A 27944-nucleotide genomic window follows, 5' to 3' on the forward strand; every position below is an offset into this window, starting at 1 on the left:
ACAATACTATAATTTTTTTTAAATGCATACAGTACCTCTAATATTATGCAATGACACAATTCCAGACTCTAACCTTACACCCCTCTCAACAAATAGCTCTTTCATATGGTACAATCGCCACTTATAATACCAGCTCTTTCTCAGCTAGTTGGGGGCACCTATACGTAAAACTAAATGGGATACTAAAATTTAAAATTTGTTCTATGTAGAAAAAGGACACAACATTAATCAAAGTACTGTACAGAGTTTTATTAATTCTTCATTGTCCAGTCAGGCTTAATGAAGGGAAATGTAAAGAAATAGAGAAGTTGTTAATTTTTTTTTCTGTGACATGCCTGGCAGATATACGGTAATGGTTCATGATTCATTCAGCCTGTGTTTACTTATTTAATTCTGTTGGGATGGTCATATGTTTTAAGATTTGTCTTTGCCATAAACCACATTAATGTTAGGTGTAAAACTTTAAAAAGCTATTTTCCTCTAGTGTTGTCCTTCAATCATACCAGTGAATGATACATCTACTGTACAGTACTATTGATATATCTCAGTACCCTGTATTACAATTCTGCTTCTCTTTAACACTTGTATAGAGTATACATATATACTGTATTATACAATTAACTCACCATGTACTCATCGTTCCTGTATTCTTCCTCAAGTTTTTGTTTCAGGTTTTTCACCAATTGTGTCCTTGGCTCATAGGGGATCCTTTTGGTAAATAGAGGCTCTTCAATTTCAGAACTCAGCACAGGCGATGACAGCTTTCTGTGCAGGGGTCTCCTCGTTTTATGGAATAGTGACCTTTCTTTAGCTTCATTTAAATCTAAGAGTATATGAGCATCATTGTTATGCTTTTCACATAGCTCACAACATTCTTGTTTTCCACTGTAAGAATGCCATCTTCCATATCTCATACACAAGTGACAAGGTTCTTCAAACTCATATTTTGATGAATACTGTTCATGATCTGATGGATATTCCTCATCATGTTCATCTAAATTGTAGTTCATTGTGTTTGATGTAAAAGTACGAGGAGAATCGTCCTTTGATAATTCACAAAGCCTGCAGTATTCTCTACTTTTTCTTAATTGCTGATCTGTCATGGAACGGTCATCATCAAGAGCATTGCCAGACTTTGGGTCATACCCAGGTGAATTTGGTGTGTTATGTGGGTCTAAAGTATAACTGCTATTATGATAGGATGAATAATGGTCATCTGATGAAAGGTTTGGTTGACTGCTGCCTTTCAAACTTTCACTATTGATATTTTCTCTTGGAACATTTAAATGGCTGTGATTTTGATGTTTATTGCTTTTCCAAGATCCAATGTGCTTGCTGGTTTCTTCAGCAAACTGAACTTTTTTCTTTGAGTTCCCTTCATTATTTTCTACTTTATCTTTATTAACATCCAAGTAAATATTTTCATTATTATCTGATAGTCCTTCAACATGATCTTTCGAATAAACATCTAGACCAGGTTTCCAATTCCCATCAAGTATAGATAAAGAATCATCTTTTTCTTTATAATTTTTGCAGCCATTTAGCTCGCCTCTGGGCAATGAACGAGTAGAAACCAATATACGTCTTTGATTGTTGGTCACTGCTGATTTGTGTCTCACTTTACTGACCTTCTTCTTATTGGCAATAGTAGAACACTGGCATTTAGGTCTTAAATGGTTGCAGTTTAATCTCGTTTTTGTTGGGATTCCAGTAACAGTGGTTTTTGAGTGGGGTTTACTCAATTTATCGTTGACTGACTGTAACTGTGTGTGTTGAACTGACTGAATGACTTTGTCCTTGGAAGTAGATTTAAGAGCTGAGGATAATAGAGTTCTTTTTCTTGGAGTCATCTTTGTTCCAACATGTCTTAGCTTTTCCCCTTTCCTAAAAAAACAAGAAGAAAGTAATAGTCTTACAAAGTATCAGGAATACAGTACAGTACATGTATATATATGGACAGTAAACCCTCAGTATAAAGGACATTGTATATATTGGAACCCAGTTACTGACATTAATTTAAAACAAACACTGCAGCTGTTTTACTAATTCAATGATGGTCCTAAACTTGATAAATGCTTTCTGCTGCCAACTATGGTACCCCATGATGACATACAAAATAATATGAGCCACTTGGTTTAAGAGCATATGTCAGAAGTAAGGATTTTCTTCCCCTAGGAATTTGAAATTCAATATTAAATGAAATCAAGAGCAGAGCAATTTACAATACTTACGTGGACATGACAGGTCCATAAAATGTAACCTTCTTTTGGGGTGCAGCCGTTGTATCTTCAGCTTGTCCTTTAATATAATCCCGCATCGTCTCACCAATTCATATGGTGTGCAAAATGCCACTCAAACTGCTGGAAAAGTTAGATATCTTTTTTTTAATGTACTATAGATTATTATAAACTAATATACTGTACACTATACAGTATTCCCTATTGTCTAGGTTAAAAAATGCACAAAAATATACATAAGTACAAAAATTTTGCTCGTACAGTATCTATTCTAAATTAACATACACTAAGCAATACATATGGAAGTTTGTACTCGATGAAAAATACAAAATTATCATCTTGTTTTTAATAGCTCAGACAAGGCTATAAGAGGATGATGAAGAAACCTACAACCACAGCAGGTGTTAATATAGTTTGTGTGTGTTGTGAGCATCATAGCTTGACTGAATGAAAACAGTTAAACACCACTGACGGGTCACGTAATACCTGATAACACTCAGGATCATGCCATGTCTTTCTGTAACATTAAACTACATTAATGCAAAATATTAGGTTCCTAACTGATATAATTTTTAGTGTATGGGAAGTATTTAGGGTTCTTGAAAAAAAAAATCACCCTGTAAAATATTACCATAAAATTTAAGATAAATATTGTATTTTAGGTTAAGTTAGGTAGATCAGTTTGATTCATTTTATACTTGATAAATTATAGACTGGCAGTATCTGATACTTCAGGAATGTTAACAAATGCCAGACGTTTCTGAGAAGGATTGATGGTTCATCTTTTTGTTTGGTAAAAATGTATTTCCTACACCTTTTTGGGATGTTCTTGATAAACTGAAGAACTTTTCTTCTATTCAAATGTTTTCTAACTCACTTCCTTAAGCAAAGTATATTTTTATTTTATACTTTTTTAAGTTTTCTGTAATTGTTAGATTCTATTAGGTTTGTTTTTTGCATGTTTTTACCTCACAATTTCCCTCTACGTACTATGCTTCAATACCCTACCCACTTTGTGGGGTCCGACTAATTACCCAAATGTAGCCAAATACAGCCGGAATGAAGTCAAATAATGGTCCTAGATGAATAAATCGGACTGCCAATCACTTCTCGACAAGTATTTGGTGTCAGAAAGTCACAAAAAATTGGAAAACTTACTTTAATCTGAGTTAATAGATCAAGTGCATGTACCTAACCTAACCTAACCTCGACTAGTATTTGGTGTCACGAAGTCACACAAAATTGGTAAACTTAATTTAATCTGAGTTAATAGATCAAGTGCATGTACCTAACCTAACCTAATCTAATCTAATCTAATCTAATTTAATTTAATCTAACCTAACACAACACAACTCAGATTAAATTAAGTTTACCAATTCTTTTTGACTTTATGACACCAAATAATAATCGAGAAGTGATTCACAGCCCGAATTACGCTTGTACGACCATCATTTGACTTCATTGTGACTATATTTGGCTACATTTGGGTAATTAGTCGGGCCGCACTTTGTGTGATCAAAACTGGTTTTTTTTTAAATAAATCGGTCTAAGAACTAAAAAATATATAAATTTCAGACAAAAACACTATACTTATAGAAATATATAGAGAGTACATGTACAGTACAGTATATTTGGTAATAGTGGAGCAGACTGCTAACATCAGTTGTTCAATTTTGTTCATTATTTCCAAGGATGTTCTTTAGATGATAGTAAATTATAAAAACAATACAACAACGTTTTACTTTAATTATAAGTACAATATTTCTTTTTAGTTTTTCTATCTATCATCATAAATCACCTGTAGCAGGCAGGGTATGAAAGATGAGGTAAACTGCAGAGTAAAACACTGCAAAAACTGAACATATGACACTAATGTGATGCCTTTACGTGCTTTGTACACGAATAAATTAATTTACCGTGAATATTATGCCAAGTAATCTGCCACTGTTTCTTTCAGTGCACTAACAACTACCAAACATAATAAAAATAAAAAGTTGTCGCCTCTCTTAAAATACTTCCTATAATGGTAAGAACATCTATAAAAAAATTTGCGAAATCAAACAACTCCTGGTGGAAGTGCTGCTCTCAAAAATTACAGCCAATTCTTTCTATTCAAGTAGTAAGAATTAATGTTCTATAATATTTTCAAGAGTCTGACGTCTAAAAATATTACCTACATTTGTGTATTTCCAGTATCTCTACATAAAATATATAATTCCCTCACCAGTTAGTGGATAATCTTTCCTCCTGGTCAGATGAAGAGAACACTGGACAGGAATGAAGCAGCTGAGTAAATAATGCAGAAGGAGAATACTGTGTTGTGTTCCTGTAGACGAAGACGAGCCAGGAATGCGGATTCTTTAAATACCTAGACTGAAATTCAGTAATATATATATATATATATATATATATATATATATATATATATATATATATATATATATATATATATATATATATATATATATATATATGTACGTATGTGTGTGGACAATGCAAGTAATCAGGTACAAGAGTACTGTACTATAAATAGGAAGTTAATTTATCTTGGGATAGCACAAAAAGTTTCTAACATTCTGAACTAGTTTTATTGACACACCCGACACTGATGACCGGGTTATTTGCTGAATAAATTTAATAGACCTGTAGTCAAGGAAGATAGAAGTTCCATGTCTGTAGGAAGGAATTGGAAAAAAAAAATAATAAGCCCAGAACTTGTCAAGTATTTTTTTCAAGTCCATACTGGGTGCTACTAAAGCGTGCAGTCAACAAAAATATATTCTAGTCTAACCTAACCTAATCTCACCTAACCCAACTTAATGCAAATATCCTGAAGACCTCACATTTACAGTAGCACCCAATACTGTATACACTGTATTGGAGGCACACCACCTGTTCTGTTTAGGTGATCTGCTCCACACATCCACAATGAAAAAGTTATTTTGTCTCACCTTTGTGTGCGGATGTATCATGAACAACCTAAAACTATGACTCCTGTAATCTTTAATTTTGACTTTACCTTTTTGTAACCAACCTTTATATAAGTGTTGGTGGTACTGTGGTATCACGCCTATCCCCTCACCAATATGTCAAGGGTTCATGCCCGGACACACATGAGAACTGTGTTATCCAGCATGACCCTCAATACCAAACATTACAGGTTTCCTAGCCTCCAGTTCCTCTTGTATTAACACTGTATAGATCAACTGCCCGAATGGCTAGTGAGCTGATAAGTGGTGAAAATTATAAATAATTCAAAGATTCCTAGTTTGCTGTACAATGAAGTTTATAGTCATGGTATGTCATAACTTTTATTAACTGGGTAAGCAACCCAAAGCAATCTGTGCAGTTATCCAAATATAATTATATTTTTGTCACCTAAGTTTTATGGTAATACAGAACATTATTTTCTGTTATCACCTACACATCCTAAACCCATGATGTCAGGATATAGTTTAGAACTACTGAACAGCATACTGTACTTTACATTAGAATTTACATTTACCAAATGCCCTCCACCCTCTTCAGCATTGTACTGTACAATAATGTACTGTGGTACTGTCTGCTGTGCATTTTTAAAAGATTGTACATTTTCCACTGTGGCTTTCAGTACAGAAGATAGCAATCATATCTACAGATGATACAATTTAATGTCGATTACTATAAAAAAGCAGCTAACTCATATGGTTGATCCGGCAGAAAAAATTTACCTATATACTGTAGTACAGTACATCATACAGTATCAGTATAAATAAAAGAGAAATTTCTTTGTATTTATAATTATTAATCAACCAGTGCAAGTTCATCTACAAAATAAATGTTTCCTGTAACAAATTTTCATCAAAATACCAAAGAACTCACAGTAAATAAACATACACTACAAATATTGATGACAACACCTTTCATCAGTATTAGAAAAGTGTAAACCTAAATAAAGTACTGAACTGTATTTAACTTGGGATCAAATGTTGATTCACAGAATCAAACACAGAAAGAACACATCAAATCATAATTGCATAACATCAACACCAGACAGTGCACACAGCACTAACTTATAAAACAAACAAAGCTTTCTCAGTAAAAGTCTACAGTGCCACACTTTTTGGTCAAAATATGGATCAGGTGGTTACACCTTAACAACATGTAAATACTGTACAGAGAACATGAAAAATGAAATACACAAGTTCATAAAGGTGTTCATAAGTGCTAATTTTTAAAGATAAATTTGTACAGTACAGTCTATGTAAACAAAATTATGCAGTATAACTAAATTAAATCAAGCAAAAATTAAAAAGAAACTGATGGGTGAGTGTACAAACCAAACCAATGCATTGTGAAGGAGTTCAGAAGAGTTAAGTAATAAAATGAAAAAACTTCAAGGTAAAAACAGAAAAATAGTGGTGGTGTCTGAAAGAGTTAATTGTGAGAAATAACTGATATTTTGGGTAATTAAACTAATACATCAATTCCTCTTAACAATTGGTTACATTAATATTTTCAGCTAAGACGAAAGCACAGGGGCAGATTCTTTTATTGGGAGCTTCAGCAATTAAAAAGACAAGGTATTATACATTGAAATGCATCACACATAAGCTCAAGTACAGCAGTACATGTATGTAGAAATTAGGGGTCACCAAATCAAAGATTTCAGCTAATGGGCACTTGTATTTTACTTAAAATAATGTACTAGATAGTCCCATTTCACACTAAGCACAGCAGAAGAAATTATATTTAATCAGATATTCTATTAACTGTTCAAAAGGCCCAAAGGGGATATAAAGACAATGCTCAAGAGGTCTCAGGTTACACTACAAGGTGTATACCATTATATAAATGGAATAAATTATAATGACTTGAGAAACAAGATGACTACGAATACATTTAGCTTTACAAAGATTGAGGAAACAATTTCTTATTAGATAAACAAATATATAGCTCCAGAAATAATTTCAACTACGTACTTTAGATGTCGGTTTCTGGCACACCTGTCAATTTTGGCAGCTACTAATTCAAAATTAAAACCCTTAACACTTTTATATACATATATATGGGTTTAAAATGACTGGCATCTCTACAGGAGTAAGGGATGGGATGGGAACTATCACCTATCCTTTGTTTTTGGAATATAAGTTTTATTTCCACTAGTTGGAGTTTTCATGTTTACTGAAGTTGCTGGCTTCCAGTAAATGTGAAACAATGGTGTTAATCTTTGGTTTTTGTTTCATCATTTTTAATTCATTATGGCACCACATCTTGACACTAGATGTTTTTTTCTAAATAAATAAATACCTGTGCATGTGTCCTGCTAAGTCTTTGTTGATCCCTTGGGGGTACAGCAGTAATGTACATATCTCTCACTATTGTGTCCTGGGTTCAATCCCCAGCCCAGGACAGATGTAAGAAGGGCATCATCCACTATGACCCTACCAAATAACATAGGTTTTCTCTGGGCACACCAGCTTCCTTCTGTACTAAAACATTGGATAATAAAGTTCATAAGGTAAAAAACAGACCAACTGGCCAAGCAGCTAGCAAGATGATAAGTTGCAAAATAATAAATACAAAATGTACAAATATAACTTTTTACCTATAATCCGTGCCACATACATAGGTATACGAGTACAGTATACAGTATAGTTTCCTGCAATATTTGAACACAGACCTCTTTTTACTAACATGTGCTTCGTTCAAATGTTGCCACACAGACTGCTCAAAATCATTCACCAAAGGTTGCAAATAATTTTTTTACATTACAAATGATTTCCACTGATCTCCATTTTCATATTTTTTTCACTGACATGTTTTATAGCTATGGCAATATTTTACTAAATCCTACAATCAATGGCATTAAAATTTCTGCACAAATCTTCTCCATATACAGTATATTTCATCATAAAGTACAGTACAGTATTGCTTGCTATTTTATTGTTTTGTACTTATTTGTCACTGTCACATTTATAGGAGCTGGGTTTAAGCCTATGCAAAACTGATATACAGTACAGTACAGTATGTTCACAACTAAAGTATACATTTGGATTATTTTCAAACACACTACAGGTTCAAACCAGTAAATATCCCTCTCCCTTAGGACAACAATTCAGTCACCAGTGGGAGGTGAACGTAACTTACAAGATATGCTTCATCACATTGCCAACAACACAGCAAGCATAAATACATCTCACTGCATTTGCTTACATTTATCTTTGCTGTACACTCAATGAAAACTTAGTTGTATATAGTACTGTATTACATTGTCTCCTTTTATAATATTGCTGAACACTGCAAGCATTTAAAAATTCGTAGGTCAATTACTGTATCTAATAAATTACATATACAGTATGTAGAGCTTATCAATAACATTTAGACTTACTAGAAAGGACACCTCCCATAATGGTTGGATATGGTGCAGAAGCTACAGCACAATACACTGTCACAGTTTGTCACTTTTATATCCTAGAGTTTATCCTTGATTACACCAAACTCTACTGTTACTCAACTAGAGAAGCAAGTTAGAAGAGTGTACTGATAGAGGAAACCATGAAAACTGCAGCCTTCAGTTTGCTAAGAGTACAGTTAATTAATATTACTACTGTAGTACTGTCATTGCAGTAAGATGCAAATTTCATTATCCATTTAGCCATGAGATATGGTTCCCTCAATATACTGATCAAATTAATAGAGTTGCTAACTAAATATAAAGGGGGTATCTTATTTAGAGGCATTCCATGGTCAATATCTATATATAAGAGTAACAATGTTTTCCCTCATTAAAACTTTTAACATTCTTCATGCCTAAAGTATTACTGTACGAGCTCAGAGTGCACCACATTAAAAATATGCCTAGTAACAGCATTGAACCCATGTCTCATGGGTTGAGACATACAGGTACTTAATTCTACTTGAAGACTCGTTCCTAAACCCAATAAATGGAAAAAATAAAAAATAATCAGGAACTAACAGAATTATTGAAACGCTTAAACGACCCAGTATGTTTCTTGTAAAGCATGCAGGGATAGAGGTGCTTGTATCACTTCCCTTACATTTCATGTCAACTCGTGCAGTAAAAACTTCACACCATTATGTCAACATATTTAACCAGCGCCATTAATCATCTATGTCAATATTCTGTACCTCTACTATAGCATAAACCAAGATCTTTAAAACTGTTAACACTTCCATTACTAATCAATATCACCTGCATACTTTTTTATTCTTTAATACATTTTTAATGAACATTCTCTATCCATTACAGGTTTTGTCCACTGAAGCTTTACCTCTCGCCTAAATAAATTCATTATTTTTCAATCCATCACAGGTTGTTTTTGCTGCCATACTTAATGACAAGTTATTTTGGATGACACCATTACTGTAAACTCAATTGTCTGTTGACTAAATTCTTTTCATCAAATCCAATACTGTACAAACTTTCTGACACTCAGCCGTTTTCTCTGTCGCATCATTGATGCATATGACTGGTGTGAAAGGCCTCGAAATGTGTTTAATAAGCCCATGTGTGGTAGCTAGCTGCCAAATGACTGAGAAAAAGGCTAAAAATCTTCAAGTTCATATTTACAACTTGCAAGTAGCTTACACCATCTCACTAATTTGCAGGATATGCACTAAGTCAAGAGCAACACTCATCACTTCTGAAAAATATTAATATTTGCTCCTCAATGTGAACTGAAAATTCCATAACATTACAGATAATCGATCTGGATATATTTTGTGCTGCATAACATGCACTGACAACTTTACTCAAAATAATTTATTACCAGATTATATAAAAACGATAACAAATTTGCTGAATATAAACAACAAGCAAACAATCTGTTTAACTCACATATCAAGTCCGGTACATTATTCTGTATAAGTACAGTTAGTCAAAAGTAATCCTCCATCCCTCGTACTACCATACCTGCAAGCTCAAGGCTACATGATGAGCCACAAGGAGGGGGGAGGGTATTGATGATGGGAGAACTAGGGGTGAGGTAAGAGGGTGCAAGTGAAGGGACACATATGTAGTGAGTGTGTTTGTGGTCAGAATTATCCTTAACACCTGAAGAAGGTGTTAAAGTTGGTGGATATAGCTTGACATTGACAGCTTAATGACCCTGGCAGGTGATAGGCCTAAAGCCCAAAACTACCAACCAGGAGAGTGGATATCCAGGGAGGTGTCATATGGACTTAATTTTCCCTTAGTTAACTGTGCCTTTACTTGAGATGCTGGGGAGGAATGCGAGGAAGCTTTTGGCAGATAAGGTGTCTGGCTTCCATGAGGAAAGCCTCTATGACAACATAAGAGAGGAGGGGGCGTGGATTTGCTCTAGGCCTTGTTCACTACTAGGCTGTTACTTGATCACTTCCTCCTCTTGCTGCTACTTTTCTTGGAGAAAAAAAAGTCACTTGACAAAAAAAAAATTGATAATGAATTGTAGGATAGAATATGTCTTGACCACCCTGTAATAGGTTTATTAGAGCTGCAAAAATCAATGCAAAGCGAGATGGTGGTAGTGGCAATGTTGATTGGCCACTGCTCCACACCCAGCCCAGAATGGAAGCTAAAGAACAATGATTGGCGAGTCGCGGGCAAATTCTCAGTTTGCACACGGCTGGCTATAATGTGTCAGAAATTGCAAGGGAGGCATACTGCGAGATGTTGGTTAACCTGCTGGGAGGAATTTGGGAAACCGACCGCAGTGAGTATTTTTGATGGTCTGCTGGTAGTATATTTGATATACAGTATTAACATAACTAATTTTTGGTGTGTAAAGAAAACAAAACACATTTGAACTCTTAATTAATATAAAAGATGCAATTTTAAGCCAAGAAACCACGACTGACAGGCGAGGAGGACATTGAGAATCTGTGTGACTTGTATTGGTAAATATTAAAAATAAATGCGATTTACACCACCGTATTCAATATTTCTCCTCGTATCAATGTTATTATGAATATCTAATTACCATTGTTTAAAACCTGAACATCAACCTGAAAAAATTATGAATAAGGAAATGGATGGCACATTATAATAATCATAAAATAGGGATCTCATCCATTACTCTTTCAAGCATGTAAACCTAAGATAATATAGTGGAGAGGGAAAAAACAACTTAGATCTATCCTTCCCTTCACTCTTTCATGAATTTCCCTGCCTTCTTCAAACCCCGCCCTCTCTGATGAGCAATTTGCATCACATACCCCCCTTCCCTCTACGTTGACCAATCTCCCTCTTCACCCCACGTGACTTACCGTGTACAAAAGACCCGGCCGGGCACAGGGTTAGGTGGTGAAGTGAATGATTACTTTTGACTGTAACTGTACATTAATTAATGATATATGTAGTGTACTGTACAAACTAAATATTAAAATAACTTATAAATTTTTATCTAATCACTAATAATCATCAGAAAAAGTAAATGTATCAAGTACTGGATATACTCGGTATGGCGGTCGTATTGATGGAATGTGCAAGCAAGGTGTCTACTAAATTCACATTTGCAAAAAGTATGACCTTGTAGGACCTTTGTTCCTTAAAAAGTAGGACTTTTGTAGGACCAAAATTTTATTAAATATGATCTGAACTGCAAATTTGGTACATTTACAGTATTTGGATTTTTTTTAGTGACTTGGCAATCGTTTATGTAAAATAAACCTGTTTAAGCTTTACATTTTTGTCCCCTACCCAATTTAAGGCCGGGTAAATTCAGAACTTCATTATGCATTCTTGGCAACTGATAATAACCTTTATTATTATTATTATCAAATTATGAGATCAAGACACTCCCAGGAAGGTAGGTAATGTATTAACAATCACTACAGTGACCCCCAGAAGCATCATGAAAATGGCAAAATTCCAAATTACTTATTAACGATACAATTAGGCAGAATAAAGGTCTAAACTGGGAGGACTAGCCTTTTTTTTGTAGGGGCATGATTTTTATTTTATTTTATAATTTTAAGACAAAATAGGTATCAATAAAACAATGAAAAAAAAATAGGATTGTATGCTAACCTTGCAACTTGGATACCTGCTGAAGTACACAATATGACAGAAGCCATAATTGCCTACTAACTTATTTAGTTATTGTTGAACAGCATTCATAAAACCTTAAACATGAGAATGCAAATATTATACCATACTGTACTGTAAAGCTAAAGAACTATGCATGTTAACTTATACTGTACAGTTACTTTGTATTTGAATGTCTCCTTTTGACCTAGAAAATTATAAATTAAAATAAAACTTTCTGTATAACCTATAGGAACTCAATAGTATGGCATTGTTCTAAAAAGTATGACTTCTACTAAAAAATTATGACTTAGTAGGAATTTTGTAGGTTCCCTAAAAAAACCATGACTTTGTAGGACTGTAGCACCTAGTAGACACCCTGCTGTGTTGTTAATGGTATGGTATGGTTATGTTTTTTAAGTCAGAAAGAAGGCCATCTTAGTAACCATCAATGTATAGTCTGCCCACCAGGCATGCGCATTGGGCTGCCGTACCAATAGACATCAATGTTTCACATACCTACAGTATATCCTGTGCCAATATATTAACGTACAGTATCTAAGTTACTTCAAACAAGACTCTTGCAGAGATGCAGCAAAATTATGAAAATATAAACAAGTTACATTACGAACAACATGCACTGTTGTATCTAAAGTTTAAACTATAATGGAAAAACGGTGTTTTCATTACCAGTACTATCCTGAGTTTCATTTTTTAATTATCAGGTTACAAGAAAGTTTCTTCTTTAGACCACCATTGGCACAAGGGTTCATTAGATCACCGTGTTGTTGAGACAAGTACTGTTGTGTAGCTAGGATCAGGTAAATTATGGTAACCTACTTCTACAAATGCAAATACAGTACAGGTACAGTACAAGCAAATTTCATTCAATTCATCACCAATGCCTGGAAGTTAGACAAATGATTGTTACAACCTTGTATTACATTAAAAATCATCCAGATCATTGCAAGAAGAGGCTGTAGTCAGTATCAACCAACAGCGTTTCATCCAGGAAGCTGGGCAGGACACGTGCTGTTTTCTCACAGCTTGTCACTGCTATCATTTGTTCCAGGCTAACTGCAATGACACCTATGGGATTAAACATTAGTTAGTTTCAAATCATAATGGGATATTATACATACACTGACATTTAATTGTTTTTAACCTTTACAATCCCTTTCCCACTACTGAATAAGGTGGCCCAGACTCTTTCCCTCCTTAGCTGTCATTCACTTACTCCAACTGCCTTACCAGAGGAGTTATGCTGAGGACTTCATCTAATTTGCTGGTCCATTCTTACTCCATTTCTCCATCCTAGCATTTTGCAGCATGTCTATAAAAAATGAACTGCCATACTTGTCAGTCAATCATGCACAACAGTATTCCTTGGATGACCATTGCCTTTCCATCCAGTACTCCCTTCACCCCATCCTTCCACATACTACTACATATATTTCCCCTCCCTCCCTCTCTCTCTCTAAGTTATATAATCTTTCTTTTTTTCTACTTAACTTTAGTGCCCCATCCCTTCAGCCCATACCCTCTGTGCCTCTTTGGCAAAACTTAGTTAGCTCACTACTAAACACTCGTTTCACTTCCACATCATCTTCTTATCAATGTATTTCTTATTCTTTACAACCAGTAATTCATTCCTCTTCATTTCAACCTCAGTCACAACACACATCATGCCATCCTAGTGTTTTAAGTTACTACATCTGTAAGATACATATAATAATAGAATATACAATTCCACCCAACAATTACCAGCATGTGAACAATAAATATACAATAATGAAGTGTAATATACCAAGTCCTTATCCCTCAAGTAATAAATTAAAAACTTAATAAAGTTCATTGGATACCAGGATCAAGCTGGGATCTTAGTACAAGTGTGAAAGATATGTACTGTCCATGGTGTGTGAATCAGATTTACAGTAAAGCGATTATAATCACAGCAAAGTTTGGATACCTTAGGCAGTTCCTGCGATATTAGCAGATCCATTTGCAGGGATGGACTTGCCCTTGAAGTAGCGAGTCTCCTTGTATAGGAACCAAAGGTTACTTCCCCACAAGAAAGTATTCAGGAACCCCAGAAGCTGTCAATTCACAAATTCATAGTACAGTATAGTATGGTATGGTCTAAAAATTTGGGTAACAATTTTGCCTCATTATTTACTCTACATGAAAGTCATTAATCAAATTCACATTTTTCACTGTAGCAATAATAATGCATTAAACTACTGTCAGGATCTGTTAAGATACTTACCACAGAAATTAAAACTTTTGCATAATTAGGTTCTTTTAAAGCAGTACAATTGTCAGAGTTACAAATTTCTGGATTTAAATCAATGATTTTATGAACTTCACTAACACTTTTTATATCTGTATTAACGTCAGCCAAAGCACTGCTGGCAGCTAGCCAAAGAATTACAAAGACACCATGAATAGCACAGTCCTGAAACATGAAACAAAGGCACATCATTAACTCAAGTTTATTATTTACTTACCAAGAACAAATACTGTATCAAGAAAAGGTCTGTGTTCTAGCTATAAGTATACACAGTTGAACACGAAAGTTTTGGGTGGAGAAGACTGAATGCCAATTATGGGTACAGTATAAATAACTGAATGCTGAATACAGACTGAATGTTACAGCATTTAAAGTAAGAAAAATATAAATTGCTCTCCTGTGTACAACATTCAGTATCAAAAGATCAAAGAATGCAGGTGAACCCTCTTAAGTTTAAGATATACCAAACAACAAATTTAGAAGTTATGGGTTATGTTCAGTACAGTTTGCAGTTTTCTATTTTAGTTTTAAAATAGGGGGGCTATAAAACAATACTAGAAAGCAGTCTGGGATCTTTCAAAAATCAAGAAAAAGCTTTACAAGATCAAACATTTTTTTTAATTCTACTATTAAAGGAGACAGACACAGGCATTATACATCTTAATGTTATTCAAAACTAACAGAAAACTGACAGATCAGCTTTAAATGTACCCTACAATATTTTTCTGTACCCAGCAACTTGAAAATAAGGCTAGTACATTTATTTACCATTTTGATGAATGAAATAACTCGCACTTTGTTTTAATACAGTACAGTACAATTGTAAATATTCACTACATTACCTTGTTGAAAAGTGTAAAAAATTCCCATAAATATTTTCATTCACTTTTCAGTGAATAAAAGGTTTACTTATTACCTAAAAATAAGCATTGTGTGGAGTTTCAAAATTTAATTGGTTGCCAAAAATTTAAAATCCTAGAAGGTAACTTGCCCTTAACCCCTTCACTATGGGAGACACCACTTAACACTTTATTTGGTTAACACCAGACGATTTTATTCATCAGACAGGGGACCCCGTAAACAAGTGGTTAACAAAGCTGCACTTACTATGATGGGAACTCGATCATCATTGTCGTACAGGCTACTGCAGAAGGTGTACAGGAACAGTGCAGCGAGTGTATAGAGGAAAGCCAGAACTCCAACTGCGACAAAAAATTCCGCAATAGAAGAGAAGTCTCCATTTAAGTGGAGATTATCCTCCTTGTTCTCACAATACGTAACTTTTGTATTTATGGCATCAAGCCTAGAAACAATGAGAAAACAAAGCATTATGAAAAACAGAACTATTTACCAGTATAGTACTTAAAACAAAAAAATTTGCTTTTACCAAAACATTGTTCGGTACCCAGAATCAGCATGACACCTTGAACATATATGAAGCACTCTGGGTAATACAGGAGAATTAACCAACTTAGACCCAACTGAAAAAAAAAGTAACATGCTAGTCAGAAAGCACACTAAATTTACTATTATTTGATGCCAGTTTCAACCAATTTCGTAAAGTGCATTAGAGATACACACAACTTAACGTGCGCAAAACAAAACCGCTCGTATTTTCAAAAATGATTTTGGTTGATGTGTCCCCTTTATCCCCATAATTTTGGTCTATACTCTATTGGGTTTAGTCACCCATGAATCTACTAGAACTAAATAAAAACAGAGGGTGAATTGTCTCCCTGATTGGTCTATTTCATGATAACAACCACAATAAGGCCCCCCCAACAGATGGTCTGCTACTCTAAAATACCATTTAAATTAAGTTTATTTTCTATCTTGTTTATTGTTTATCTTGCTTTTATCCACATCTCTGTTCTTCACGCAATGCTCTTTTTATTTCTTGCAGAACTTTTCCCAATTTGAAGTAGGGTGGCCAGAATCAAGGGTAAACACTCTCCCTTCATTCTTTCTACCTGCCAAGAGCTAAGTTATCGATACCAAAACTTAGATTACTCAGATCATTTGAAAATAAGGTACCCTAGCTTAGTTTACCTAATGGTTAAACACCCTTATGCAACCTGGGGGATTAGGTTAGACTAAGTGAGGTTCGGTTAAGTTATGAGAGGTTAGGTTAACGTTAGGGTGTTTAGGCATCAGGTGAAATAAGCCGGTGTGACTAATCTTCAAATGGTCAAAGTATTCCACCTGGAGTGAAGTACTCCATACCTGAGTGGTAGTGAGTGCACTGTTTGGAAAAAATCTAACATACCAATATGACCATCCCCTCAAGTAATTTTCCTTTGGCATCATAGATACAGGAAATTTGTATCTAAAAAGCAGTACTGAATTCATAAGACCCCTTGTCTTTATATTTTTTTTAGCAAGCAACCTTATCCTTGAACCTTGTCACATCTATATCTATAATCGAGAGAGAGAGAGGCATAAAAGATGTCAACTACTGGGTAGTTCCTTAATAGCTACATTACTAAGCCGAAACTCATTAGCTTATCTTCATATCCTAGTCTTAGTCACTTAGTCACATTCATTAGTGGGTACTCCCATCTTAACAGTAAAATAAGTTATCGACTAAATTTTGGACAAGAAAAAGCTACAGTACTTACTCAAAAGGGTAAGTAATATCATGGGTGATTGTCACATTATCCCCCTTATTGCACTCCACGAAAAATGAAAAGGACGTTCTGAAGTCTGTGGTTGTCGCAAATGCACAAATTCCAAATATCTGAAAACACAACGAAATTTTAAGATAAAACAAAGAGAAAATAAGCATAGTCTAACAATCTAACATCTGCTACAAAGCTAATACTGTATCTTACCAAACAAAATGAATCTATTTACATCTGTAGTCTCTAGAGATGTGATTAATCATAAAGTGCCTGGATACTTTTGTGCTTCTCTTTCTAGAAGTTGTCTGTATACTATATACCAGTAATTCAAGCTTCATAGTACATAAAAATACATTTAGCTTGGCTCAATTTACTAAGAAATACAGTATACAGGTATGTATTAACTTCTCAGTAAGTGTGAAGCTATTTGAATATTAGTATGACCAAGAGAGAGCACATGAATGTGTAATGAGTGCAAGTCATACGCAACAGAACAGAAAAATACACATCCAGCCCTGCAGACGGCCTACTTTTGTCAAATACAGGGGTGGCTACACACCTTCTAGAAGCAAGGGGACTACAACAATCCAGCGGTGGGTGGCAGTGACTTCTGACCTTGAGGATTTATCTAAAAGAATAAATTAGGCCACCTCTTCCATGTCTACACTCCATGCCATAAAGCTAATTCATGTTAAAAAAAAAACATTACTGGCCAGTTTTGTACCTAAGTGCTACAAGGCTGAGACTAGCATATATTCTCTTATGGATTTTATACTTATATACTTAGTCTTCATAAGAAAATTAATCTATTAAGCACTAGGTTTTGATTGTGGTGCTTTAAGTTAGGCCAAGTGAAATGAAGTTTAATGAAAATTTCTATACCTCATAATTTGTCCCTGTGACTAAAGTTATTCTCAATAATTAAAGTGTACTACTATGAATTACATGTATGTGTGAATAATTTTTCCTACTTTCTAAAATCTAACTCCATAATCTAACTAATATAATTTTTACTTTCTTGTTGAGGAGGAATATTTGGAAATAGTCACTTCCAATTCATCTACAGTACATGTATTATTAACATTTTACTTTTTAAAGCATTCACCAAAAAGACATAAATTAAGCATCTTCCCATACAAATACCCCCCTCCCCCACACACACTACCCTCGCATACACACACCACTCCCACACATATACCCACATCCCCACCACACCCACATCCCTCCACATCCCACCCACCCCCTCCACATACACACAACTCTAAAACCAAAATCCATAACTGTACTTACAAACTGAAAAATTTTAATGAATGCCCGCGGCTCCTTCAATACCCTCAGGTTCAGGTGTGTAAATATTCCCTGTAAACAGAAAGACATTATCACCCTACTGTATCAAATAACAATGGCATACAGCATTGACAAACCAAGTCAAAACAATAAAATGGCATTTCTTATACAGTCCCTTACTTGTATGCTGTACTGTACTGGCATAATGAGGGTCAGAGTAAATTCCATATACAGTACCTATACTGTACAGCTTAAAATGGCTTTCCTAAGTTATTTCATGGTGTAATAAAGAACACAAACAAATAACGTACAGTGAACCACATTAAACAAAAAAGAGAGAAAGGATAATTGACCCTAAAATTCTACACAGTTATCTGGACCATAGCTGGAAGGAGAATTCATTTAAACCTATTAATCATGCCGTCAAGATATCATATAAATTCTAAACCACTGAAGATTGAGTCTGGTAGCAATACTGTACTAGTATAAGTCTCCCACATGTCATCGTCACAAATAAAATACAATACTGTACAGGGTAATACCATACCTGCAGAGGTATTTTAGGTTGTTCCATATATACTGGTGGTGGCTGCATGTAATGGAAAAATCTTTGGTTATCTAAAATACATGAACACTATATCAATGAATCATGAGACCATCCGAGTTAAAGCCTTCAGAATACAGAGCGGGGAGAGGAGGGGATGGTTCTTTAGCCACTGATTGGGTTAAAACTGCCTCTCACGACCACTATGAAGATCTTGTTGTGGGTATTTTCAAACCATCTAATTTTCACATGCTCACCCTTTTTTTTTCTTTCTCGGGCTTCAGGAGGACCTCATCATCCCTTCTGGCTGTATTGTAAGTTTATAACTAAAAATTTATTAAAACTCATTCTTCTTGCATCTCAATTAATCAAAGTACTAAATCCTCCACGATTTTGTATTTCTCTGGGGACCCAATTTTTCATTTCAATCATCCATCCTAGTCTCTGCCTTCCCCTGGCCCTTCTATCCTCAACTTTGTTAATTAATATTTTTTATTATCCTCTCATCCATAATTATATGACCAAAGTACTGTATCTCATTTTTTTTCTCTGTACATTTCAAGTTTTTACTAATCTTAGTACAGTACCCCTGTACTGTACTTCACTTGTTTTCCTATCACTAACTTATTCTTAACATTTGCCTATTACACCAAATTTCAAAGGCCTCCAGCTTCTTTCTGGTGTCTGCTGAAAGTGTCCATGCTTCTGACCCATACGTACAACAGTCCTTGCCATATTTAGCTTTTCAGAAGCATTTATTCTCAAACTGAAGTTAATGTTCCCTGAAATAAGGTCTTTTAAGATTATTAAATGCTATTTTTGCTTGACCTATTCTTGTGATTTCTTTTGCACATCTGCCAATACAGCTAATGTTACTTCCCAAATACTGTACATAAAATTTCCATGTTTAGATATGCCTAGGGTGTTGTTCAAACCACGTACAGTACTTGCAATTATCATCATCTTTTCCTTACAAAAGTCAATTAATATTTCTCATCTCTTATTTATATTACCTAACCCAACATATACAGTACTGTAGTTTTATCATAACAATTTAAAAATCTTTTCAGAAATAATTGATTTTACTTCTCAACATTGCCAATAAATATATACAGTACATTAATTCGGAAATCAATCACATTTCATAGCTACATTTCACGAATGTAACTTCTAGTACAGTACTGAACAGTCACACCCAAAAAGTCTGTCACCTCTCCTGCTGTTCCTTGAACCCCGAGATTCATTCTCGAGAGCCCACTGCATTATTCTGTCCATAATGCTTCAGATTCATGAGTCTCAATCTTGGGGCTTGTGGTTCAGGAGGAGAGGCAACAGGACCTTTGTGGGAGACTGTACATTACACTTGATACTGCATATATCTAGGCATACTTTATTTGTCATTCACATAAATATACTGCACAATATATATTATATCAACATACCTGCTGATCATACTGCATAGGCATTGGCTGCATGTAAGGGATACACCAATTATTTAAACACAAAATAAAATCAATAATATTCATGATAATTGCCAAAACTTATACTGTACAATATACAGTAGTACCTAAAATGTAAAACAGTAGTAATCTCTCTGTTAGCTCAAATCTTCAATTCCCAGAACTCTCCAATAGGTAGAATGCTGGAATTTTTTTTTAGCATTCCGATAAATTTCAGAAAAATTTCTCCATTCTGGTTATCCAAACAAATTCATGAGAATTGAATCATGCACATTAAAAAAAAAATATCTGAGAAAATCTCTCCGTTCCGGGCATGGGAACAAATTTCCAAGAGATTGCATCATGCTTAAGATGCAGACACACATGGGTGGGTAGGCTCAGAGTGCTCATGAGCTATGATTGGCCACTAATGTCATATGACTGCCTGGGATGCCTGTGATTGATTAATGTAACTTGCAGTGTATCCCCTTAAACTCTTGCATCATGACTCTTAGTTCATTGTCTGCTGCCATTGTACCAGTACAAACTTGTTCACTCGCTCACTGCTGTTTTTGCATACAATCCGTGTTGTTCAGTACTGTACTATGCTGTACAGTACTATACAGCAGTAGTGTAGAGGGTGTATAATCTATATATACAGTGCATGTTCAATCCCTCCTTCATGGAGGGAGAAAAGAGCAAGTTAACAATACAGTACTTCCTAAAGTAAATGGTACAGGACAAAGGCAGGATATCCTCTATCATCATACAGTATTGTATCATCAAATGGCCTGCCTGCATCACAAGCTCAAGACAACAGCCTCTGTTGATGAGTAAATTATACTGCAAACAGTACAGTACAGTAGCATGTTTTGTTTATTCACAATTTATTTGTACCTGTACAGTGGTGTTTGCATAAATAAATACAGCTCTCTGTCTGTGCCAAGATGCGTAGTGTCCAGGGATGAGAAAAATTTGTCTCTACACCCAGAAGTCTCTCAGCACCAATTATTCTGGCTAGCGGGGAGATTACTTATAAAGGGACATTTTTGTAATGTGTACTTTTTAGTTTCCATTAGTTGCCTCACTTCTGAAGGTAGTAAAGAGTCAGAAGTGAACCACTAAATTTCTTGTCACAGTAACAATATAATAAATTTTCACAACTTAGAAAGAGTAGTATAGTTTTATGAACAAATTGTATAAAGTACTGTAATGTACTATACAGTACAGTTATAATTTATTTTTAATTTAACTTCATTTTAAACAAAAGAGCAAAAATATCAGTATCCAAAGCCCTTACAAAGAAACGTCAATATATACCGGGACAGCATCTGAGAGCAAACTAGATTAGAATACAGTATATTACTTGTGAAAATTATTTTATAACATTTTATTAAACCATTCCTAGCAATAGGCCCCTTGCTTATTCCAGGAAAAGGTTAAGAAATGTAATTTATTAAGTACAGTAAGTAAAGTACAGTAGCCTGTACGTACATTGAATTGTCACTCAAAATATTCTTAATTTTATTTCAGTCATTGTCATGAACTCTTAATTTCTGGATGATTATTAATAATTTACTTTAATTTCCCATGTGGCTTATATCTTAAGACATAACATGCACTACTGACACAGTAGGAAAATGATTTAAATACTGTAATGTTAAACAGGGCAGCTAAAACAAAATCATCAAAAACAACTGTGTCCACCTTAGGAAGACACTTAAAATACGAGATGTTGTACAAACATTTCTAAGCTGTTCATTTGCCCATGCAGATGGTTACCATTAACCCTTTAGTGACGATTGCAGGAAAATATTGGGTGACAGCCGAGACGATGGATTTTTTTAGATTTAAAAAAAATCTTAGAAATATATTAGATGGTTTTAGCTCACTTCTGGCTATACCAAAACACTTGTAAAAAAAAAAAATCCACAGCTAGTCATATTTAATGCATAATGGACAATCAAATCAATACCTTTTCAGTGTGTGGTAGTCATAAAAGCACTAACAGAGATTCATATCACACTTGGAGCAGTAGGCAGTACAGTACAGGACAGGACAGTACTGTATATGTATTCTGACTCTTGGAGGATCACATTTTGTGTGTTGACACACATGACTGGCCACAGCACCACAAGTAATCATTCACATGGGTGGGAAAAATTATAATGCAACAGTTGTGGGAATCGTCACTAAGGAGTTGATGTTTAGTTATAAACAATGCAATTGTTAAAAAAATGCTTTTAAATCATTATTTTGTAATTCTATCCATGATAAATACAATAAAATGTTTGGGTAAACTCAATAAAGCTCATCAGGATTCAAACAAAGATTACAAAAAATAAACATACGGTGTGCATACAGTACACAGTACAGTATACAGTACAGTAGTATGTCAAATAAAAAAATAAAAAAAATTAAACATGCTGATACTGTAAACAAGTTCATGTACAGTACAGTATGTACAGTACTGTACTGTATGAACAATTATTCTTTTCATTACAATCATTACAATGTCCAAGTCTGAGGCAAGCTTAAATTTGTGATTTAACAATGTTGGCTCTTCTAAAATCAACTACTGTTCATATACAGTAAGTCTGACAACTAAGAATTTTACCCCAAGTCTTCTTGGCCTTACTCCTAAATGGTCCATGTAAAATCTGTGTCGAGCACCTGCATTTTACAAGCAGATGGCTGGGCTGTTACACTTGCAATGGAAAAGTAAGATCCCCATTAATCACAGCAATGTGTCCATATACTGTACCAGTACATATTTGACTTGGTACTCAAGGACTTTAAGACTTATGGATAAATGAGAGTTGTACTTGGAGTCTGTGAAATCTGTAATATTGGTGGCACTTGAAGGGTACAGTACTTTGGATCATAGTTGAAGTGCGATGCAATACTGGACAACAAACACCACCATCTTACCATGTTCACAGTCTCCAAAGCATAAGTGATTTCAAATAAAAGCAAGTACTGTACTGTACAGTACAATAATGCTACACTTGCTCCATCAGGAACTTAATGTTTCAGTTCCTCTGCAACTCTCTTTCCCCCCACCCACCACCACCACTTTGGTGAGGGGAGGCAGGGAGACACACAATAACACCACCGGTTCCATGGTACAGTAGTAGAGGCAGCAAAAATATGACCCGAGGTGAAGCAACAGAAGACATTATATATTTGACCATAAACTGAAGCAGACAACAGTGTGTGGAGAGGACTCCTTGGTTCATGAGATAGAACGTCATGGCGCCTTATCAAGCAAGAGGTTTTTTGGGGGCGGTGGACATCATTAAATCAGGGATACACATGAGCTCATTATAATACATGTACGTCTAAACTTAGAAAACATGCAGTAGAGAGCATTTCCTATAAACTGCATCTCATTTTAAAGTACTGTACATATGCAAACATTTAAGAAAACCAGATAAATCTTTTTATGTATACCAGAGCTGTATCACACTTTTATGCATGCAAAGATCTCCATGAAAACTAAAGGTTGGGGCGAGCTCGTCTGTACAGTGTAGTTCTCTTACTCCATGCATGTCTGGCTGAGAGGTAACTCTTAACGTGACATTTTAACTCTCGCTGGTTGCTCAACAATTACACAAAAAGCAAATTTCTCGGAAGAGTTGGCTACAATCTTCTTTCTAAATCCACAAATATTTTCTTATACTTTCTCCCACAACTAAACTTTCAAACAAATTTCCCTCTAAATCTACCTTTCATAGCCAATGAGTCAGAAAAAATGATCCATAATGTTTCAACTCTTAATCTGAAAAGGAAAACTGGATGCAACGATTAACTTTCATGGCAAAATGCCAATTAATGAGTGATACTTACCATATCAATAATTATTTTTTCTATTATTTTTCTATTGCTTAATTAGCAGTAACCACATTTATTGGTGACCATACTGGGGAGAAGGACACTTATGGCATATCCGTATTAAAAAAAAAGTTCCAGGATTATTTCAAATGACCTTTGACCTTCTGCATATCAATTAACATTCACCTTTACGATGCTCTTGGTGATCAACTATGCTTTCTTCAATTTTAGTCGAGAACAAGTACAAAAAAAAAAATTTGCATAAAAATTTCCTCTCTGCCCAAAAGCAGCTGCTACAGTCATTACAGCAAATCAATATAAAATTCATAATAAAACAAAAAGACCTTTTAAACTGAAAAATCAATAAGTGGATTAATCTATATGTTGTACTTACCTGAGTCTCCTCTTGCAGCTGTGTCTGAAGAAATAAAATGTTTAGCAGTAGGAACAAGACAGCACCGCTAGACACCCATGCTCATCATTTACACATTGTTCACATTATCTATTTATTACTAGCATTACCTGTACATAAATTCCACTTTATTAATCAACTGAAGTATGAACAAGCATCATATTTAATTTAGGGATGATCACTGTGATGTCATTTGTTGTGTACTGTACAATATCTCACGGGACAAACATGCAATTAATTAAATCTAGTAATATACACCTATAAGGCACAGTATTTTTCTTGGCGATTATAATTTAAATGCAAAATCTTCTTCAGGAGATGTGATCTTCAATTTTCCTAAGATGAAGATAAGCAAGAAACACTACAATTTCAGTAGAAAGAAAAATACAAATACCCTGTACAATACAGTACAGTACTGTACAGTCACACTGAAAAGTTTGCAACCTCGGCAGTCAAACTGCGCCACTGGAGCGAACTACCGAACCATGGGAGTTTCTGGCTCAGTTTTTATATTCAACCATGAGGTATTATTTTACAAGTTGACTCAAAAAAAATTGCAAATGAATAGTTGCTATAGGTAGATCTCACCCATATCCATCACTCTTTCTTATGGCTTTTGTATTGAAAATTACACGTTAGCGAGTTATTTAACATTTTTGGTATGTGGGAGTTCAGGCTAGCGCAAGACATCCTGTCCGTCTTATTGAGCCAATGAACAAGCTTGATTCTTAACTTTTGGGAATATTTCATGCATGTATGGGTGTAGGTGGTGTTAGTGGTCAAATTTGAATCATAATCAAAATGGCTCTTGTGTGTGATGTGTGTGATCTTAAGCTACTCGGTCTCCCAACAACCCTCAACCTGGTCATTCATAACCAGAGCATTCTTCTCATTCCAAATAAGGTAAGAAAACCAAGTGTCCACAACAGGTGCCGGCTCACCAAGTTTGTTGGGAGGAGGTGTAATAATTCAAGAATGGCTCATTTCCGATAAAAATCATGGTCAAAATCCTTCGAAACACATCAGAACTCATTAGTAAAACATTGGGTAATGTCCGAGAACAACACTACCACCAGAAGAAATTGTTAGACTTCATTTTCGCCACATATGTTCGGTAAATTTGCACCGTCACACCACACTGTTAGAAAGTCAAAAATATATTTTTCTAGTGTATTTGTGTGTGTTTAGACCAAATATGACCTTCATTTCCGGCGGAAATTAGCCGGGGTTTTTTATCGAATTTTTTTCGTTGGACATTTAACAAAAAAAAAATCGTGGCAAAATACACCAAAAAACACTAAAAAACCAAAAACCAAACCTAACTGACTCTCACCATATGATGGAATCACCTATTTCTTACCTTATTGGCCTGGTTCTTGTTCGTTGTTGGATTCGGAGATTCTTACACAACGTTACATATGTTGGTCTTTGCAATATTTAAATTCAGTCTTGCTCTTAGTACACTTTACTGAGGTTGGAAGAACACCATGCGATCGAAAAAATGCTAAAGTTTCTTTGTTTTTTTCCCCGAAACTCGCAATCAGCTCCATATAATTTAAGTGACACGCATCGCAGACTTCCACGGTCGGAACTGAATTTGAATTTTGAAATATGAGACCCAAAATAAAACTCGAATTTGAGAGGGCCAAAAATACCACGAATTAAACCCAAAATCATTTTAATTGGTTGCAAAAACAAAAACGCTTTTGATTGGCCGCGTGACGTGTATGGGAACGCATGCGCATGATGATTTATGAAGGAGACACGCAGTGTGGGAGGTGAGGCAGGTGATAACGGAGCATGATTAATGGAAAAAAAATAAGAGAACATTTTGGATACGCTTTCTCCGATAATATACAATTCCACCGGTAATGTAATAGATGAAAATTATCTTATAATTAGACGTCTCATTTGAATATGATAATAGATTAGTGGTAGGAATGTGTGGTGTATAAATACAAAAATACCAGATGTACTTTGGAAGATAGTAATAAAATGATAGGACAGTGCACAGAACCTAACCTAACCAACCAATGAAACCTAATTAACCTTACCCAACTTCATAGCCGGAGGACGGATCCCCAGTCATATTAAACAGAAAGTACAGTACTTATTTTGATATCTGGTACCAATGAGAGCAACTTTGTTGAAGTGTCATGGTGTAATTTTAGGTTTTAGTGGACGTAAGAGTACTGAGTTGGTCGGTTCTATAGACAGACGACATGCAGTGACTCGACAGATTTTTCGGAGAGTATTTACGGTAAATAATTAATTTCTTCACATACAAAGCACAGTGCACATCACTTTACTGTCACATGATCAGTTTTTCACCGTGTTTTACCCACCAACTACCCTCATCCTTCATGCCCTGCCCGATACAGGTAATTTATGATCGTAGACTGAGAAAAACTACAAATAATTATAATTAAAATAAAAATCTGTCAACTCTTTTTAAAATACTATAATCATACGAACGAAATTGAACTTATGGATGTAGTGCTGTTCTCAGACATTACCATTGTTTAAACCTTAAAATAGCTGAGAGTCCACTTATAAAACTTTACCCCGTATTAAACTACATCTTTACAGCAAATAATAAGATAAAATCAACCGAGATAATGTACAGCACAATAAATAACATCAACATTTACCAACAAGGCGGCGGTCGGGTGTCATGTACATCACTTTACTTCATTGTCAATACAGTACAATGATCATAATAATAGATAAACTTTCCGTGGTGAAGCTCAAGGACTTAACTTCGTCAAAATACAATGATTTCTTGTTCCAACTTAACATGCGACGCAGAACAGTACTGTATACATTTCCTCCCGAGAGTAATCTGCCCCTGCATCACGAGTCTTCCTTACCCACTCTTATCCTTACCTCCATTTTGATGGTGTCAGTGTCACTTGTGTGTCACGGAGAAAATACAAGGAAAGTACGAAGGCTCTCCTGTAGCTCAGTGACCAGGGTTGAGTAGTTCTTTTACTTGTGGTGACCAGAGAGAAGAGGGCGTTGAAGCAGTGTTACCAAGGAGTGTACACCGCTATACTTAGCTCTCCCAGGTCCTCACCAAATGAATTGATAGATATTCATTCATTAAAATAGTCTTACAAGTTCACAGAATAATGTACATGTATTCATCAATTTAGAAAAATAGTCGACGTAAGCGTATTGCAACCTTACTTGTAACTGTAGATGAATTAAAGCATTCATAATTTCACATTAAACTTCTCATGAAAACCAAAAATTCCCCAAAATAACCCAA

The 27944-nt window shown here is 35.0% G+C and overlaps 2 protein-coding genes across 7 annotated transcripts in view; both read right to left on the minus strand.

The window, feature by feature from the left end:
* The window catches only part of LOC121879390, a 7603-nt gene extending 3010 nt beyond the window's left edge, over positions 1 to 4593 (minus strand). For 2 of the 3 annotated variants that reach the window (XM_042386009.1, XM_042386007.1), the window contains exons 1-3: positions 4462 to 4593; positions 2232 to 2360; positions 627 to 1884 (exon numbers count right to left, since the gene is read on the minus strand). In XM_042386009.1, coding sequence (XP_042241943.1) covers positions 627 to 1884; positions 2232 to 2317 — 1344 coding nt within the window. In that variant the 5' untranslated portion in view covers positions 2318 to 2360; positions 4462 to 4593. The remainder of the gene's footprint in view (positions 1 to 626; positions 1885 to 2231; positions 2361 to 4461) is intronic. The other variant, XM_042386008.1, reaches the window with a different exon arrangement.
* A 1407-nt stretch (positions 4594 to 6000) lies between these two features.
* Positions 6001 to 27723, minus strand: LOC121879411 (synaptophysin-like protein 1). Of its 4 annotated transcripts, XM_042386045.1 has the most exons (10): positions 27560 to 27723; positions 24656 to 24679; positions 20431 to 20457; positions 18992 to 19033; positions 18448 to 18516; positions 17155 to 17273; positions 15644 to 15839; positions 14513 to 14701; positions 14216 to 14342; positions 6001 to 13335 (listed from the first exon to the last, which is right to left on the minus strand). In XM_042386045.1, the coding sequence occupies exons 1-9, from the start codon at positions 27563 to 27565 to the stop codon at positions 14217 to 14219; spliced, it is 798 nt and encodes a 265-aa protein (XP_042241979.1). In that variant the 5' UTR covers positions 27566 to 27723; the 3' UTR covers positions 6001 to 13335; position 14216. The 4 variants fall into 4 exon arrangements, with proteins under 4 accessions (XP_042241979.1, XP_042241980.1, XP_042241981.1 ...); XM_042386046.1 differs by lacking the exon at positions 24656 to 24679; XM_042386047.1 differs by lacking the exons at positions 18992 to 19033; positions 20431 to 20457 and having other exon boundaries at positions 27560 to 27722.
* Positions 27724 to 27944: the final 221 nt, after the last annotated feature.

This window comes from Homarus americanus, unplaced genomic scaffold (assembly GCF_018991925.1).
Source record: "Homarus americanus isolate GMGI-L3 unplaced genomic scaffold, GMGI_Hamer_2.0 scaffold30768, whole genome shotgun sequence".
NCBI lineage: Eukaryota > Metazoa > Arthropoda > Malacostraca > Decapoda > Nephropidae > Homarus > Homarus americanus.